General features: G+C 44.3%; 1 protein-coding gene across 3 annotated transcripts in view; it reads left to right on the top strand.

The window, feature by feature from the left end:
• DCC (DCC netrin 1 receptor) overlaps positions 1-18889 on the top strand; it is a 944701-nt gene that overhangs the window by 843022 nt on the left and 82790 nt on the right. For all 3 annotated transcript variants that reach the window (XM_081881357.1, XM_081881356.1, XM_081881358.1), the window contains exons 19-20: positions 2189-2296; positions 7303-7497. In XM_081881357.1, coding sequence (XP_081737483.1) covers positions 2189-2296; positions 7303-7497 — 303 coding nt within the window. The remainder of the gene's footprint in view (positions 1-2188; positions 2297-7302; positions 7498-18889) is intronic.

Here is an 18889-nt window from a genome sequence, read left to right as displayed (position 1 = left end):
TACTGTTTTGGGGGGACAGGAGGCGGGCAGGTGTGGAGGATTCCCTGGTCCTGAATGGGGTAACTGTGCCCCTGAAGGACCAGGTGCGCAGCCTGGGAGTCATTTTGGACTCACAGCTGTCCATGGAGGCACAGGTCAAATCTGTATCCAGGGCAGCTGTTTACCAGCTCCATCTGGTACGTAGGCTGAGACCCTATCTGCCTGCAGACTGTCTCGCCAGAGTGGTACATGCTCTGGTTATCTCCCGCTTGGACTACTGCAATGCGCTCTACGTGGGGCTACCTTTGAAGGTGACCCGGAAACTACAACTAATCGAGAATGTGGCAGCTAGACTGGTGACTGGGAGTGGCCGCCGAGACCATATAACACCGGTCTTGAAAGACCTACATTGGCTCCCAGTACGTTTCCGAGCACAATTCAAAGTGTTGGTGCTGACCTTTAAAGCCCTAAACGGCCTCGGTCCAGTATATCTGAAGGAGCGTCTCCTCCCCATCGTTCTGCCCGGACACTGAGGTCCAGCTCCGAGGGCCTTCTGACGGTTCCCTCACTGCGAGAGGCCAAGTTACAGGGAACCAGGCAGAGGGCCTTCTCGGTAGTGGCGCCCGCCCTGTGGAACGCCCTCCCATCAGATGTCAAAGCGATAAACATCTACCTGACATTCAGAAGACATCTGAAGGCAGCCCTGTTCAGGGAAGTTTTTAATATGTGACATTTTAGTGTATCTTTCATCTTTGTTGGAAGCCGCCCAGAGTGGCTGGGGAAACCCAGCCAGATGGGTGGGGTACAAATAATAAATTATTATTATTATTATATAGTATTACCCCTCTCTGTTCGAACTACATGCAAAAATCAGTGAAAAAAGGCAACCATGAAGAACACAAAGTCTTGAGTTGTTCTTATATAACTTCCTCAGTGTTTTGAATTATTTGCATATATATTCAGGCACTTTCAGGTTCTAAGCTGTCATTTCAGATAACCACTCTGCAGTCTGACGATAGTTTAATGACTGCTGATTGCATTTATTTTTTCAGCTGCTGTGTTTATCTATTGTACAGGAATTGTTGTGTTTTAAACTGAATTTTATTGTTCCAAGATAGCTATGGCGAAGGGTAGGTTATAAATATTATAAATATTAATCATATTGGGCAACATCCAAACCTAAATAAATCACATTTATTTAGATTGGTGCTGCATATACAATAGTTTAATGTATTGCTTTGGGGTTTCTGTTTTGAAGCTGGGAATATTGATTTCACAGTAGGTAAGCGCAGAATATTCTCAAACAGTACTTTGCGTGTATGTTTTCACTTTGTGTTCAAGCCCTTCTTCTTGCCATTGTTTACCCCCTAACTATTACACTTTCAATGTCAGCATGACCATATCCCCTCTCTCATTCCTGGTTCATTCATGAGTCCTGGATCTCCACCAATCAGAGGTCATATAACAAATACCAGTGCCTCACAATGGCTCTTTTACACACTCATTTCCCATTAATACGCCTAACAAATGGAGGGGGTAGATGAACCACAGCTTGCAGTTCTGCCCTCAGCCTCTGAATCCTCCCTTGGAGTCTGAAAACTCAGGGCAATCTCTAAAAGGGAAATCTAGAGCTGTAACTGCTCTTTAAATTTAGACTTCCTCCACTGTTAGGGACCTTGCACAACTAGGGTCCCCAATCATACATTCCTGGAGATGCCCCCTTTTCAGATGTTCTGCACAACATGTTGATGTCAGCCTGGGGACAGTGGTCGGGAACTGTGCTTACAGTCACAGAGCTAGTGTGGTGTAGTGGTTAAGAGTGGTGGACTTGTAATCTGGTGAATAGGGTTCGCTTCCCCACTCCTCCTCATGCAGCTGCTGGGTAACCTTGGGCTAGTCACACTTCTCTGAGGCCTCTCAGCCTCTCTCACCTCACAGAGTGTTTGTTGTGGGGGAGGAAGGGAAAGGAGATTGTTGGCCGCTTTGTGACTTCTTAAGGGGTTGGCCTCAGGGTCCCTTCCAACTCCACAATTCTATGATATGCCCGAATGAATTGGCTGCTACTATACCTCACTCTGCCTAAATGACACTTCTGGCCCTGCTTATCAGTACCTTTGTTGCACACTGTGCCCAATGTTGTTTAGCTTTCTTTTCCAATATGTCACCTTATGCATTTGTCTGTTGTTGTTGTTTTTTGCCTTCTCCTAAGCCCCAACCTCTGCTCCCAAGGATTTGACAGTCATTACTCGAGAAGGGAAGCCCCGGGCTGTCATTGTCAGCTGGCAACCTCCATTAGAAGCCAATGGGAAAATTACTGGTAAGGTCCTCTCACCTTCTATGTCTTCTTTTCTTTTTCACACTCAATACATAGAGTTGTGTGCTTTTAAACAGAGCCCACCACAAAATCATGGGGGTTTGGGGGGTAGGGATGAGTGGAACAGAACCATCACTCTCCATAAACACACTGGGGGTTCAAATCTCTATTCCAGGCTACAAACGTTTCTGCCCTGATCTCTTTTTCTAGCCTGAGTTTCTAATAGTGTCCCCAGAGTCAGCAAGGAAATAGACTATCCCCCTTCAAGATCCACTCCAGGAATCAAGTTGGAAATACAGGACCACAAAATTGGGGTGGGAATCTAGTTGAGATAAATTCCATATGCAAGTAGCCCCCCCCCCATAAATGGCATGGAATTTGCTGTCAGTGGAAATGCCACAAAAATGGCAGTGCTGTCAAGTTTGGGGTCATATTTTCTAAGGAAGGACTGGTCTATTTCTAGCGCATGTCAATCTCAATATGTGTTTATTGATAAGTCTGTTGCGTCTAAGAATGGGGAAGGCATTCAGTCCAGTCAACATTTAAAAGCAAACTTAGCTGATTTGCACATTCTGCAGCTATACATGAATTGAAACATTGCCATCATTTGAAGTCATGCGTACCTGAATGTTGCAATGTGCTTCCCTGGCCAAGTAATGTACACATCAATTAATACACCAGGGTAAAGTATGCATATTAATGCATATATTAGTGAAAATAAAATTGCAATTCATTATGTTATGGGGAAATAGCTTTGCAAAAATGTAAGGAAGTGTTGCATATAAAAATGTGTGTGTAGTGGGAGAAATCTGTGTGGAAATTGTGAAGAATTCTTGTAAGAACTTCTCTCTCTTTTTTAAGCAAACTGATATGGAAATGCACAGAACTGAATTTAAGATTGGGAAAATGAGAAAGTGGGAGTGTCCAAAATGTGCACATTCACCTGTCCTTATTTGTGCTCCGTTCCTGCATTAATCTGACCCACCCGCATAACAAGCTGAATAAAAATCCATATAAAATACAGATTGAAATATGTAATTAAATATGCATTTGATCACAGCACCATGCTTCTAAATAACCATTGCTGGGAAAGAACAGTGAAAGAGGGCTGTTAACACTGTGTGCTCTACCTATGCATCTCTCATCAGCCTGTAGCTGCCCACTGGGGAAAGCAGGATACTCTGACTCATCAAACTAGTCTCCCCTTGCCTACTTATATGCTCCGTAACTAGCATAAGAGCACATGTCCATTTTGCTTACCTTACTGGGGCAGCTGTATCATTGCCAAATCCAGGTGAGAATTGAACAGGCTCCAGGTTCTATCCACTGCTGTTCCTACGCAGAGCAGACCCATCAAAACTAACACAGGTTCATTCATTTCATTGGTTCTACGCTGAGTAGAAGTTTGTTGGATACAGCCCAGTGCAGCTAGACACTATAGAATAGGGAAGTGGTTTTGCGCAGAGCTCCCATAGTTGGAAGAAAATTCCAGCCATTATTTTTGTTGGTTTGTTTTTTCATTCCAGCTGGCAAAAGGGTCCAGTAATTAATTCAGTGCAAGGGAGAGTTGATGAGAAAGGAACAAAGTGAGTCCTTGGTTTTTCATGGACAAAAATACTGAATGCATTAACAAGAACATAGCCCTCCAGAGCAAAGGTCTTCCGATGTGTTCTGCTCAGTGGCAATTAGGGATAGCTAATAATAAGCAGGCTGTTTGACAATAATGTAAAACATAACGTACATAATGATAGGGTGCCTGGCCTGACACATTATGGTAAGATTTATTGGTGGATATTTAACTTTGTAATAGCAAGGTAAGGCGCTGATGATCTGAAACCCTTTAATACTGACTGACAAGTTCTGAGCTTAATGAATGGTATACAATGACAGACCTTATCCCCGCAAATATTGCCGTAACATTGCTGCCTAATTAAGATCTCCATTAGGAGTCTGTAATGCTAATTTGCTATGAAAAATAGAACAGAGCTGCTTTTAAAAGAAACAAATAAATAAATGAAAACCCAGAGATGTTGCATTTAAATGACGCCTTTAGGCTATTAATGAATATCTCCAAAGCATGTGATTATGATGAAGAATATTGTGCAGCGTATGAAATGTGCTGACTGTGACCTCGTAGATTGGAACAATGGAGTTAGAGATCTGAAAACCTTTCACTCACAGTGTATATTTACATGTCTGGAGAAGAGGGGTGGGGGAATCAATTATCCTAATCCAGCAACTTCATTGTGTGTGGAAGGAGACACTGACAGTGCATTCCTATACATGTCTACTCAGAAATACTGTAAGTCTCATTGAGTTCAATGGAACGTTCTCCCAAACCCATAATAAACCATTGCATCTAAACGCTAGGACTGAAACTGTTTGAGCAGAAATGAGACTATATGCTGACACACATTCAAATACTTTCTGGGTAACCCCCTTGCTCACTCTGCCTGGAGAGAGGCATGCGCCGGAGGGGAGTATTAGAATTCTCCCCTTCTCTGCCAGGTCATCTTTGTGTAAATGCAAATATGTGGCTGTTCTACCTGCCAAGCAGCCCTTCCCTTATGCCTTGGCTTAGTGCGTCTACCAGAACACTCTTTTGCCAGCAGACTATCTGCAGCAGGAACATCAGTAGTCTGCACACTGAGAGGCTGGGAAGGAGCAAGCCACTAGATGTACCATGGTGAGATACAGAAGTCCCTGAAGTCAATGGAAGCTTTACTGTGCATGTGGGATCTGTGTGTGCACATTAACATGCCTTGCGTTGGGCCTTCTGGTGTGCTCTCATGCAAGTAGTGATAACAAGATTCCAGCAAGACAGACTTGAGCACCTAACACAAGGTCTCAGGAAGCCCTGGTGGCCCAAGGTGGTGAGGTGCCATCCTGGTGCCCGCTCTCCTTTTCTAGTAAACTTCCCAAGCAGTGGTCAGGGCTGCCTCCCCACTTTTCTGCATTTTTACCAGTGTGCCCTGCAAATTGGGGATGCGGGTGGCGCTGTGGGTTAAACCACAGAGCCTAGGACTTGCCAGTCAGAAGGTTGGCAGTTTGAATCCCTGCGACGGGGTGAGCTCCCGTTGTTCGGTCCCAGCTCCTGCCAACCTAGCAGTTCGAAAGCACGTCAAATTGCAAGTAGATAAATAGGTACCGCTCTGGCAGGAAGGTAAACAGCGTTTCCGTGCGCTGCTCTGGTTCTCCAGAAGCGGCTTAGTCATGCTGGCCACATGACCCGGAAGCTGTATGCCGGCTCCCTCGGCCAATAAAATGAGATGAGCGCTGCAACCCCAGAGTCGGCCACGACTGTACCTAATGGTCAGGGGTCCCTTTACCTTTACCTTTTACCCTGCAAACTGAAGAACCATCCAAGGTGGTGGTCTCCTGCCATCTTCTATCTTCCCAACTGGCTGTGGACCCTAATGTGGTACAGCCCAGGGATATCGGGGGTGGGGGCTACACATGGCAATAAAAGAAGAAGAACCATTGTGCAGAAGGACAAAGAATAGCTAAACACTTCTTTCAAACTGAGTTACCATACTTTCCCTGGAATATATTGGCATGTTTCTCATGAACACCCAGGAAATGATGCGCCACATTAATGCCACTTACATTTACTCCAGCACTAACACATTCAAGTCTCAACACATAATCTTTATAGACTTGCTGTTACCTCAAGTCCATCAACAGCTTGCAGAGTCCTGAGGCATTCCCATGGAGAACAACTTCAAGTATGAACTAGCTCTGAGTACACATGAATAACAATGCCGGTGCACAATCCAAAGTGTTGGTGCTGACCTTTAAAGCTCTCAACAGCCTCGGTCCAGTATACCTGAAGGATCATCTCCACCCCCATCATTCAGCCGAGACATTGAGATCCAGCGCCGAGGGCCTTCTGGCGGTTCCCTCACTGTGAGAAGTGAGGTTACAGGGGGCCAGACAGAGGGTCTTCTTGGTAGTGGTGCCCGCCCTGTGGAACGCCCTCCCATCAGATGTCAACGAAATAAACAACTATCTGACACTTAGAAGACATCTGAAGGCTACCCTGTTGAAATATACTCAGAGTCGCAAAGTGATTTCATGCTCTTTATTCAGCTCATAGTGGTGAGGAGGAATGAATGAACGTCCCCTCAAAGTATCTGCTTTATATACATTATTTACACAATGGGCTGCACATGATTGGCTAATTCCAGAATTCTACTGTAAGCCAATCAGGTTGTGGATTCACTTCTATCTGGAGCATGATTGTGTGGCTCCTGCCAACCAATCATACTGCTGCATTGTTCTAGGAGCAATTAGACTGCTGCATTCTGAATCCTATTGTTCTAGGACCAATCGGACTGCTGCCTTTTGGATCCTATTGTTCTAGGACTAATCAGACTGCTGCAGTTTGGATCCTATTCAACTCAGTACATAACACCTGTTTAGGGAAGTTTTTAATGTCTGATGTTTTATTGCATTTTTAATATTCTGTTGGGAGCCACCCAGAGTGGCTGGGGAAACCCAGCCAGATGGGCGGGGTATAAATAATAAATTATTACTACTACTAGTAGTAGTATGAACTAGCTCTGAGTACACATGCATAACAATACTGCTGGTGGGTGCGCTCCCATAGCACCAAAATAAAAAAAGGGGAAGGGGAATGGATCATTGTTATTTATGGATTGCAGACTTCACCCAATATATGCCACACAGTAGCAGCTGGTGGGAAGGAGCAGGACAATGCACCAGGCTCTCCCTTCAGTACAGTCACTGCCACTTACCTGGAGGGAGGGCGTGAGGCAGTGGAAAATCACCACTGTGCCGGCATGCTGGCAGAGTCAATCCACCATTGAACCCACACCATGCCGTTGTCCTCTTCCCCTCTACCATTGGGTAACTTGCAGAAACTCTGCTGGTGGTTCGCCAGCACTTTGCCCCACCAGGTGGACCACTTCTGATGACACAGATTGTAGTCAGTGTGAAGATGTGTGCTACATGTATTAAGAGAAAGTGTGTCTTTGTGTGTGTTGCAGCTTACATTCTGTTCTTCACCTTGGACAAGAATTCCCCCATTGACGACTGGGTCATGGAGTCCATCAGTGGCGACCGGCTCACCCATCAGATCATGGACCTCAATCTTGACACGGTGTATTACTTTAGAATACAAGCCCGCAACGCCAAAGGAGTGGGTCCTCTCTCAGATCCCATTCTCTTCCGGACTCTTAAAGGTTTGGATTTCCAACTATTTGTTGTGAATTGATGTGTTAAGGAGTTGGATCATAGGATAGGGCAGGATTTTGAGTTTTGACATCAGTTGCAGTTTTGGTGTGCTCTTTCTGGCAAGACGATGGACATAGGAACATCATCATTGTCCGGTGATGGTGTGGTTGCTCGAAAGCAAGCAGGCAAGACTCCGACCTGTCTTTTCCAGGCTTTATTATTAGTGCAAACTATTTACAGTGAAGAGTGTCACAAGTTCATTCCTGGCTCAGTCGCTAACAGAATCTGAGAGTGGGCGGTCCTTGTACCTCCCCCAGCATAACAGTCACGTGACCCCCCAGCCTTCTCCTCCCCTCCTTGTGCTGAAACCTACTGCGCAGACTGGGTGCTGGCAAAGGGGTACTTCCCTCCTCTCCGACTTGCTCAGCCTCGGCATTGAGGCTCTCCCTAGCATCTCCTGGTCCCACCACCTCCTCTCCACCGGAGGTGGGGCTTTCCTCCTCGCCAGAGGAGGAGCTGCTTCACAAGATCTTTGGAGGTTCCCTATAACACAACTGCCCTTCCCCCTCTCACCTCTGACCTGATGGCAGTTCCCTGACAATCATCATAAACTTTATTGCACTAGGCAAAGGAACATAGACGGCTGCCTTATGCTGAGCTCAGATCGTGGTCCAACTAGAGCGGTATTGACTACACCAGGCTTCCTCAACCTTGGCCCTCCAGATATTTTGAGACTACAGTTCCCATCTTCCCTGACCACTGGTCCTGCTAGCTAGGGATCATGGGAGTTGTAGGCCAAAAACATCTGGAGGGCCGAGGTTGAGGAAGCCTGGTCTACACTGACTATCAGTGGCTCTCAGTGGTTAGCACAACAAACTTTTTTCAGGGGATTGAACCAAGGACCTCCTCCATGCAGAGCACATGCCTGGCCATTGAGCTATGGCTCTTCCCCTGAAAACATTTGACACAACTGTTTTCTGCCACTGGAAAGAATAATAATAACAAACTAGCAGTCCCATGTACAACAGAAGTTCAATTGTAGCTCAATCGTAGCTCAAAATAATGAGCGGCGGTTGTGATTGCATCAAAGTCATTAAGAAAAAGATGAGTGAAATTTGTGCCAGTTACAGAAGCATCAAACATGAAATTTCCTTTGCCCACATTTCCTCCAGCCAGGGGCCTGTTCATTTCTGTATTGATTTCTTGTGAATTAAGAAGCTAGCGGTGACTCACTCATTGAGGTTAATGGAAGTTCAAAATTGCAGTCTCCGTTTCTTGTTTTGTTTGGAGATTTTTCAAATGCATTAAAAAGTAATAGGCACAATAGAATTGTTTTATGAACATACCCAAGGTTTATAAGATGTCGTGCGGGCAATGTTTTCTCTGCCATACATGAAACAAATAATCTTTATGTCCTGAGTAGTTATAGTGTAGTATGTTTTTCAAATCATGTCCTGGGAAATCCTGGAGTTCCTCACCAGCTTATTGGAAGTAGCTAAAGGAGAAGATCAGTAATGGCAGAGAACCCTAGCAATGAGAAGGGCATGCACCAAAATGGCCTCTGAATTTCATGGCCCCAGTTACACCAAGAATAATTTTGGGGTGGCGTTTCTTCAAGTTTTTCCAGGGACAGACCACTGTTAGCAGTGGCTGTTGCCTTCCTTCCTTTACCTCGGGAAACTCTTTTGGTGGCCTGGGTGCAGGTTTACTTCCTCTGATGTACTACCCATTCTGTGGCATTCTGGGCAAGGGGATTAGTGGCCACAGTGAAGTCTACCACTTTCCACAAGAGTGTCCATAAATGGCACCAACCCATTTAACGCATTCACATTGAGTATTAAGAAAACATTCGGGGGGGGGGGGGAGGCAGCAAGGATGAGTACTAATCACCCTAGGATCACCATTCTGATCACATACTGTCAGGCTTTGGGGAACCGGCTTCCTCTCCCGTGGCCGTAAATAAGACGATCAAATGAAAGGAACGTCTTACCAGTTAGAGTCTTTAATAATCACAGTGAGAGAGAAAAGAGCACGTCTCCCTAGAAATGGCGGTGCTCCCAATTAAGGCTTACCCCCCTCCCAATCCCTATTAATTTACGTCACTCCTACGTTTTGTAATCTGAGCTTGTACCCTCTGCGCTTTCTGTTCTAACACTTTCTGAGCTCTCCATGTCTTTGGGGATGGGGGGTGAATGCTGTCCAGAGACTGTGAATTTGTTAACCCTCTCTCTTCCAGTGTTTCTTCTCCTAGCTGTTCCCCATCCAGTATTTCCCAGCTTCTGCCTTCTGAACTATGCCCCTCTGCAAACCACTCTTCCAAATCTATACTGTCCTCCTGTTCCTTGGAAGATTCAGAATCAGGGGTGACTCCTACCAATCCTTCTCAGTGCAGCCCCCCCAGCATGGTTGGGAAGGATGATCTTCTAAAGTGGGCAGCCCCCCACCCCCCACGTGTGTCAGGGCAACACTTTCTGGGTCAGAGGGCAAAAGCCCATTCACTACTTGTAAAAGTTCTGCCAGACAGCTACTTGTGGACACCATGGAGTTAGAGAAGTAAGATTTATTCACTGCCGCCACTACTACCATGTGATAGACATGATGGGTGAGGTAGGCCTCAAAAATGTTTGGTCAGTTTCTGACTGAGCCTTACACCACCTGGGCTCTAGCCACCGATTTCATGTTTCATTGCTCACATTGAGTATCAAGGCAGCCAACATGCTCCATAGCGATGGTGAGAGCACTCAGCGAGCCATTGTGTCAATGGATCTTAACTATTTTGCACCTTCTGAAATAATACACAGACTGAAACACAACCACCCTTTGACATTCACCTTTCTCTGAATTATGCAGTGCTTTTCTCCCACCAAGTAATCTGTACAAAAACACATGTGCTAGGATGAACTGTGCCTATAAATGCTTATATAATTGGAAATATACCAAAATGCATTCTATTAGCAAAACTTGCTCTGCAAAAATGTGTACATGAGGCAAAATCACATAGGAGAAGGTCTGCATAGTGAAAAATGATCACACTAGAATGCTGATGATTTTTCATAAGGACCCCACCACCCAAAAAGCAAATAGATATGGAATTGTGAGGAACTGTATTTAAATTTGGAAAATCTGAGAGAAACCAAATTGATATATTTTTTCACCCCTACTCTGGGGAAGGGCATTCCACAATATCAAAAAGGGACCCCCTGCAAATTATATCAAGTTCTTTGTTTTATTTTCCAGAAAAATGATTCGTGCCCTTGGAATGTGCAAGCCCATTCCATTTTTCCTAGCAACTTTCAGTCCGCAGAGGCAGTGAGCTAGCCTAGACATCAGGTTTCTCCTAAGAAATAATCTCTCATGGCCTGGCGCTTGCCTCTTCCAATGAAACCCTGAAGAAACAAGTCTCTTCATCTGTGCTACTCAATGAGTGAGCAAGTTAGGGCTGATTTGAAGCACTGGAATTTGTCTTGGAGAATTTAAAAGCCCAGAGCACTAAGCTGCTCTGACAGATGGCTGCTCTTTTTGCAGAAGCTGATACCTCTCTGTTTAATTTTTATTGTTGTTTTTTTAAAAAAAGCTACCAAGAAATCAAATTGAACATGGGAGACCTTCTTTATGTAATAGTTTGTAATGAATTAAAAGGAACTGGGTGAAGCAATTCTAAGCAATTCATCTGCATGCATTCTTAGCTTATCGCATCCCAGCCAGGATTTTCAGGAGTTTGCCTCGCCTGTCCAAGTCAGATTTCTCTTTGCATTAAATAATCAGTGCAACTCTGATGGCTTTTCACTTCTTTTAAACCACCATAAATTGCAATGAGAGAATACTTCCTTTGCTATGGCTTCTCATCTACCAAATTAAATGGGCACCAGCTTCCTTTCATACTTGCGATGAGTGACAGAGGAAAAACCCATGTTAAAATAAAGGGTTTTTCCCCCCAACTAGGTGTCACAGCATCTAAGTATAATAACTGCAGAGCAATGAGACATCAAATGCTAAGGAGACCTAGATATCTAACTAGATCTGAACTCAAAATCACCTACTTTGTAACATTTATGCAAGGTATCATCAAGCTCATCGGGGAGATGAATTTTAGATCAGAGGAGATGTATTTTTTTGAAAATAAAAAAATAATTTTCTTCCGTCATCTAATAGCCTATGAAGACACTGTCTAATACCCTGGCATGAATATTTAATGCTATCCACCCTAAATATGTCATGTTCAATAACATTCAAACTGTTTTTTTCTGATAAATCTGCTTCTACATGTAAGGTGCAAAGAGCTTCTGATGTCTGGCTCACACTCTCAATTATGCAAAGTTATTGGATTCTTGTCCTTAATAATGATTAAGAAGATTAAGAAGATGTGTTTGGTGTCCCACAGAAGGATCTCTTGGCAATAACTATATCCACACATACAAACATACAACATACAAACATACAAACATGTCTACCAGCTCCATCTGGTACACAGGCTGAGACCCTACCTGCCCGCGGACTGTCTCGCCAGAGTGGTGAATGCTCTGTTTATCTCCCGCTTAGACTACTGCAATGCGCTCTACGTGGGGCTACCTTTGAAACTACAACTAATCCAGAATGTGGCAGCTAGACTGGTGACTGGGAGCGGCCGCCGAGACCACATAACACCAGTCTTGAAAGACCTAAACAGCTATCAGATGTTTAGAAGACATCTGAAGGCAGCCCTGTTTAGGGAAGCTTTTAATGACTGATGTTTTAATATATTTTTAATCTTTTGTTGGAAGCTGCCCAGAGTGGCTGGGGAAACCCAGCCAGATGGGCAGGGTATAAATAATAATTTATTGTTTTTATTATTATTATTATGGAGAAAGAGAGAGGTCACAATACATTTAATTTCACAAGGAACCATGTTAGCATCAAAAGAACAACCTCCATCTCTAAAATATGCAGAAATACTATGTGTGTGTTTGTGTATCTATATACTTAGCATGACTGAAAAGGGTTTTTTGCTTTCTTTCTTCTTTCTTTCTGAATGTGGATTAAGGATAAATGAATCTACCAATTTCAGTTTTCCTCATTCCAGTCCAAAATCCCATTCTTCTCATTTTCCATCTTTGACATCTTCAAGTACATTTCTCCTAACATAGGATTGTGCCCAGTGCTAGTCTTATCCAGAGTAGATTCATTGAAATCAACAGATATGGCTACCTTGGGTCCATTAATTCCAGATGATATCCTGTCAGTAGGATTTGGTTGGATCTAATGCATAGTTAGGGACGCGGGTGGCGCTGTGGGTAAAACCTCAGTGCCTAGGACTTGTCGGTCGTATAGTCGGCGGTTCGAATCCCCGCGGCGGGGTAAGCTCCCGTCGTTCGGTCCCAGCTCCTGCCCACCTAGCAGTTCAAAAGCACTCTTAAGTGCAAGTAGATAAATAGGGACCGCTTTATAGCGGGAAGGTAAACGGCGTTTCCGTGTGCTGCGCTGGTGCTGGCTCGCCAGCTGCAGCTTTGTCACGCTGGCCACGTGACCCGGAAGTGTCTTCGGACGGCGCCGGCTCACGGCCTCTAGAGCGAGATGAGCACGCAACCCCAGAGTTGGACACGACTGGCCCGTACGGGCAGGGGTACCTTTACCTTTACCTAATGCATAGTCATTTGTGTGTGTGATATAATTCATTTTTGTACGTTATTTTGCTCACCTTTTCTTGGTCGGAGACCTCTGTGGCCAGAAGTGCCTCTCACCTACTTCTGTTGGTACCACAGTTAACAATCACTCCTGGGTCAGGAAAGTTTTTCCGCAGTAGTTCTTTCATTGGTTACTTCAAGACTGGATTACTGCCAGGGAATCTATGTGAGACTTCCCTTGTGCTTGATCTGGAAGCTGCAGTTGGTGCAGAATGCTGCAGCACAATTGCTGACAAGAGTGAAGCCTTGCCCACATATAATACCTGTGCTCAAAAATCTGCACAGATTGCCTTATTTTCTTCCGGGCCAAGTTCAAGGTGTTTATATCCTAACACTGTGTCCTTAACAACTCGGGATCACGTTACCTGTGAAATTACCCCAGCACATGCCCACACAACCACTCTGGCCTGAGGGACTGGCACTGTTTCACATGTCTCACAATACCCATTCTGCCTTCGTAAGAAATTAATATTTAAGTATAGAAGCACCTACCCTTTGGAACTCCCTGCCATTTGATATTAGGCAAACACCTCCACTGTACTCTTTTTCGGCAGCTATTAAAAACGTTTCTGTTTAGACAATCCTACCCAGATATGTAGAATGAAGTTCATTTTTCGTTTAGTGCTGATTTTTTTAATATAAAAAAATGTTCTAAGTAGCTGTTTTTAACTGTTTTTATGGATAGATTTATGGTTTTGTTCTCTTTGTAAATGGCTTTGAGGGTTGTTGTTTTTTACAATCAAGTGGCATATAAGTTTTATGAAGTAAATGCCCTCTTCATAGATGCTTACAAAAATGATGCAATGTGGCACCAGAAGTTCCCTTTGCAGTTAATGATCCGTACTTAATCATTCTGAAGACAACATTTCACTCTCAATGTCCCATTAGGCTTACAGCAGACAGATTAATAACACTAAATAGTAAATATTCAGCAGCAATGTTCTTCTTTAGTATCCAAAGTTATGCCGCTATGTTCTAGAAGGTTCTTTACTACAGAATTGCAGGTTGAAAAGAGCCAAGTGAATAAATGTCACGCAGAGAAGGGATTCCCACCACCACCACCCCCTCGGTCTCTGAAATAATTCATTAAGAGTCTGCCTTTCCCCTTCACCTGTGGCTGAAATAGGTAAGTCAGGAAGAGCAGGGCTAATGAGAGTTATTCTGCTGTGCCACAACTGTAGCATAATTTTCTTCTAATGTGTCACTCCTCATTTTCAAAAGAATCTTAATTGCAAACTGTATTATAAGTGGGAACTGTGAGGCAGTGGCTTATTAAGAGTCCTTTATTGTGCCAAGCCATGAACTGAGGGAAGGTTTGCTGCCCTGGAATCATAGAAAAATAGAATTATAGAGCTGAAAGGGACCCTGGGGGTCATCTAGTCGCACCCGCTACAATGCAGGAATCTCAAGCATAGATGACAGATGGCTGTCCAACCTTTGCTAAAAGACAACAACAAACACCTTCAAGGAAAGAAAGTCCATCTTCTGTGGGCTTTTATTCCATATGTGTATTCAATAGATGCACATACTTGTATTTCAATTTCACACATATTATGCTGCTGCCAGTAATCTGAATGGCAGGCCCATCCCTTAGTACTTTCTGTTAGAATTCCTGCTCCATGATTGCAGTCATGGGATTTTTGTCGTATCACATGACGGTGTATGTTTTGACTCCACAGAGTGGGAAGTGATGGAGACAAGATGTTTGTGTTACTGTGTTCCATAAAGTGGGACTGTTGTCCTTTATTCTTCCTCTTTGCTGTCTGATGCTAGAGAGAGAGGGAGCCATGTTGCAGTGCTCCGTGTGTGTTTATATGTAAATAAAGGAGATTAGCCAAAATGCCGAGTTGCTGAGGTCTGTTACGCAAGCTGCACAAACTCTGCAGATCCCTAAGTGTGCCGATGTCTGTTGGCATCGGTCGCTGTGGTGTTCGGGCAGAAGAAAGCTTTTGAAGCTCCTGAACGATTGACCAGGAGGGAGGGAACATGCCAGTCGGGCATGTGTCTCTACCAGGATCCTACTCGAGTGTAGGCTGAGCTCCTAACACTTTCTCCATTCCGGCAGACCTCCTTGGGTGTTAGGATTGGCAAGGGGGTCCCTCTTGGTAGTTTCACCACCCTCCAAAATTCACCTGGGTGTCAGCCCTTCAGAAGGCATTCTCTGTGTCAGCCCCTAACTGTGGAATCCCCTCCCCACAGGGTGCATCTCATTAATTAGCTTTTGGCATTTGCCAAAGATGCCACCCATACTTCTGAACTAAATTGTTTTGATTTTACTACCATGCTAGTATATTGTTGTAACCTGCCCTGGGAACCTATTCAAGGGCAGATAAGAAATCGTATAAACCAACCAACCAACAGTGTGGTTAGTTGCTGTTTGTGTGACATTGTTGTAAGCCAAAAATAGCTTCTCTCCTGAATTTATGCCAATAAAACTCAGAAACATGAGGAGTTAGGAGTCCAATGTTGTTTATTGCAAAGCAATAGGTTACAGTCGTTCCACAAAACTGCAACCCTGCCTGGTTGTCCAGGCAGTGGTATTTATAAAATTTCAAACAAAGCATTTCAATTTTCACCAATCATATACATCATTACCTCATTTCATGTTTAATACACATGTGCAATAAGCACTGGCAATTTCTGCTGATTAAGTTCTGATTTCCACCATGTTCTGTTACATTGTGTTAGTATGCATGTTGGGAACCTGTGTTATGTGCAGCCATTTGCACCATGTAGCAACTGATGTTCTAGCTTTGAGCTGTATCTTTATGATTCACATACAGTCATACCTCAGGTTGAAGTAGCTTCAGGTTAAGCGTTTTTGGGTTGCGCTCCACAGCGACCTGGAAGTAATGGAACGTGTTACTTCCAGGTTTTGCTGCTTGAGCATGTGCAGACACTCAAAATGATGTCACACACATGCGCGGAAGCGGCAAATCACAACCCGCACACGCGCAGAAGCACGGAGGACAGATCCTGAAGCTGGAGCTCCAATACTTTGGCTACCTCCCTGGAAAAGACCCTGATGTTGGGAAAGATGGAGGGCACAAGGAGAAGGGGACGACAGAGGATGAGATGGTTGGATGGTGTTCTCGAAGCTACCAGCATGAGTTTGACCAAACTGCGGGAGGCAGTGGAAGACAGGAGTGCCTGGCATGCTCTGGTCCATGGGGTCACGAAGAGTCGGAAACGACTAAATGACTAAACAACAACAACACATTATTGTATTTTAATATTCTGTTGAAAGCTGCCCAGAGTGGCTGGGAAACCCAGCCAGATGGGCAGGGTATAAATAATTTATTATTATTATTAATCACCTTCTCCCCTACGGGTGACGTTGAGGGCCCTTTGCTTCTGAGCCCTTCGCTCTACTACTTTCAATGCTCGCTGGGTTTTGGGAGAGGGTGGGTCTGAAATGCTTTTTAAAGACACTGTGTCCGTCAGCTGTTGCCCTCCTGGTTCTTCCTCCTCTCCCATGATTTCCCAGCTTTTCCCCTCATCTGCCTCTGAGCTGTGACCTCCCTCAAACCCCTGTTGTCATTCTGAACTGTCTTCTTCTTCTCTGGAAGGGTCAGGCCGGCTCCACCGTTCCTATGATGTCCAGTCCCTGACACCATGTGGTTCAGACCAGTTCCATAGAACCATAGAATTTTAGAGTTGGAAGGAACCCAAGAGTCATCTAGTCTTAACCCACTGCCATGCAGGAACATCAGCTAAGGCATCTATGGCAGATAGCCATCCAACTTAAAAGGAAGGAGAGTCCACCACCTCTTGTGGGAGTTTGTTCCACTGCCCAACAGTTCCTACTGTCAGAAAGTTTTTCCAAGTGTTTTGTCGGAATCTCCTCTTTTGTAACTTGAAGCCATTGCCTCAAGAGCAGGAGGATACAAGCATGTTCCCTCTTCCAGGTGACAGCCCTTAAAATATTTGAAGATGGCTATCATATCTCCTCTCGGTCTCTTCTTTTCCTGGTGTGTTTTCATCCAAGTAGGAACCAAGTAGGTCCCAATTCATGCAAATGGGTACAGGCTGGAATCCACATGGTTTAAGTATCTACCAGCAACCACATATATGAACCTACCCGGACCCTGAGATCATCTTCTGAGGCCCTCCTTTGTGTGCCCGTTCCTTGAGATGTTCGGAGGGCGGTGACTTGAGAACGAACCTCCTGCAGTGGCTCCCCATCTGTGGAATGCTCTCCCCAGGGAAGTTCACCTGGCGCCTTCATTACACACCTTTAGCGCCAGGCAAAAAAAATCCTTTTTAACCAGGCCTTTGGTTGCCCTGATTGACATCCTATGCCCTTTTAAAATATGTTTTTTTTGGGGGGGGGCTGATGGGTTGTTGTTTTTATTTTTATTATGTATTTTGTGGTTTTATATCTTGATTTTATTCTGCAAACTGCCCTGAAACCCCCAAGTATAGGGTGGTATAATAATAATAATAATAATAATTATTATTATTATTATTATTATTATTATTATTATTATTATTATTTATTTGTACCCCGCCCATCTGGCTGGGTTTCCCCAGCCACTCTGGGCGGCTTCCAACAAGGATGAAAAATACACTAAAATGTCACATATTAAAAACTTCCCTGAACAGGGCTGCCTTCAGATGTCTTCTGAATGTCAGGTAGTTGTTTATCGCTTTGACATCTGATGGGAGGGTGTTCCACAGGACGGGCGCCACTACTGAGAAGGCCCTCTGCCTGGTTCCCTGTAACTTGGCCTCTCGCAGTGAGGGAACCACCAGAAGGCCCTCGGAGCTGGACCTCAGTGTCTGGGCAGAACGATGGGGGAGGAGATGCTCCTTCAGATATACTGGACCGAGGCCGTTTAGGGCTTTAAAGGTCAGCACCAACACTTTGAATTGTGCTCGGAAACGTACTGGGAGCCAGTGTAGGTCTTTCAAGACCGGTGTTATATGGTCTTGGCGGCCGCTCCCAGTCACCAGTCTAGCTGCCGCATTCTGTTTTTTTTTTTTTTTAATATTTATTAACAGTTTTATTCTAATTACAATACCAATAAACAATACAATACAACACATCTCTTAACATAATTTTCTTAACTTCTTTGGACTCCCTCACATCTCCCGCTCCCGCGTTCCTGTCTATAAAATTTTATCCAGCAAATTTATTCCCTTGTTTCTATTCTTCTTATCTAATTTGCCGATATTATATCTCTAATTTTAAATATCCTTTATTCAGATCTTTAAAAAAAATTAAATATAACCTGAAATTTCCAAAAAATTATCTTTTCTTAAATTTAGCTTATCTTCATAATTCACTTCATCTAGCCCAATGGTGCCTAGTTGTTTGTACTCTGGCATCCTTCTTAACAATCATACAATTTACAATATTTTTGTAGATAAATCTTGAGTTTCTTCCAGTCTTCTTCCACCGTCTCTTCTCCCAGGTCTCGGATTCTGCCAGTCATCTCAGCCAGTTCCATATAGTCTATCAGTTGCATCTGCCATTCTTCCAGTGTGGGTAAATCTTGGCACCAACACTTTGAATTGTGCTCGGAAACGTACTGGGAGCCAGTGTAGGTCTTTCAAGACCGGTGTTATATGGTCTTGGTGGCCGCTCCCAGTCACCAGTCTAGCTGCCGCATTCTGGATTAGTTGTAGTTTCCGGGTCACCTTCAAAGGTAGCCCCACGTAGAGCGCATTTCAGTAGTCCAAGCGGGAGATAACCAGAGCATGCACCACTCTGGCGAGACAGTCTGCAGGCAGATAG

This window comes from Podarcis erhardii (genome assembly GCF_964252035.2).
Source record: "Podarcis erhardii genome assembly, chromosome: 11".
Taxonomy (NCBI): Eukaryota; Metazoa; Chordata; class Lepidosauria; order Squamata; family Lacertidae; genus Podarcis; species Podarcis erhardii.
This window is presented reverse-complemented; position numbering and strand designations above follow the sequence as displayed.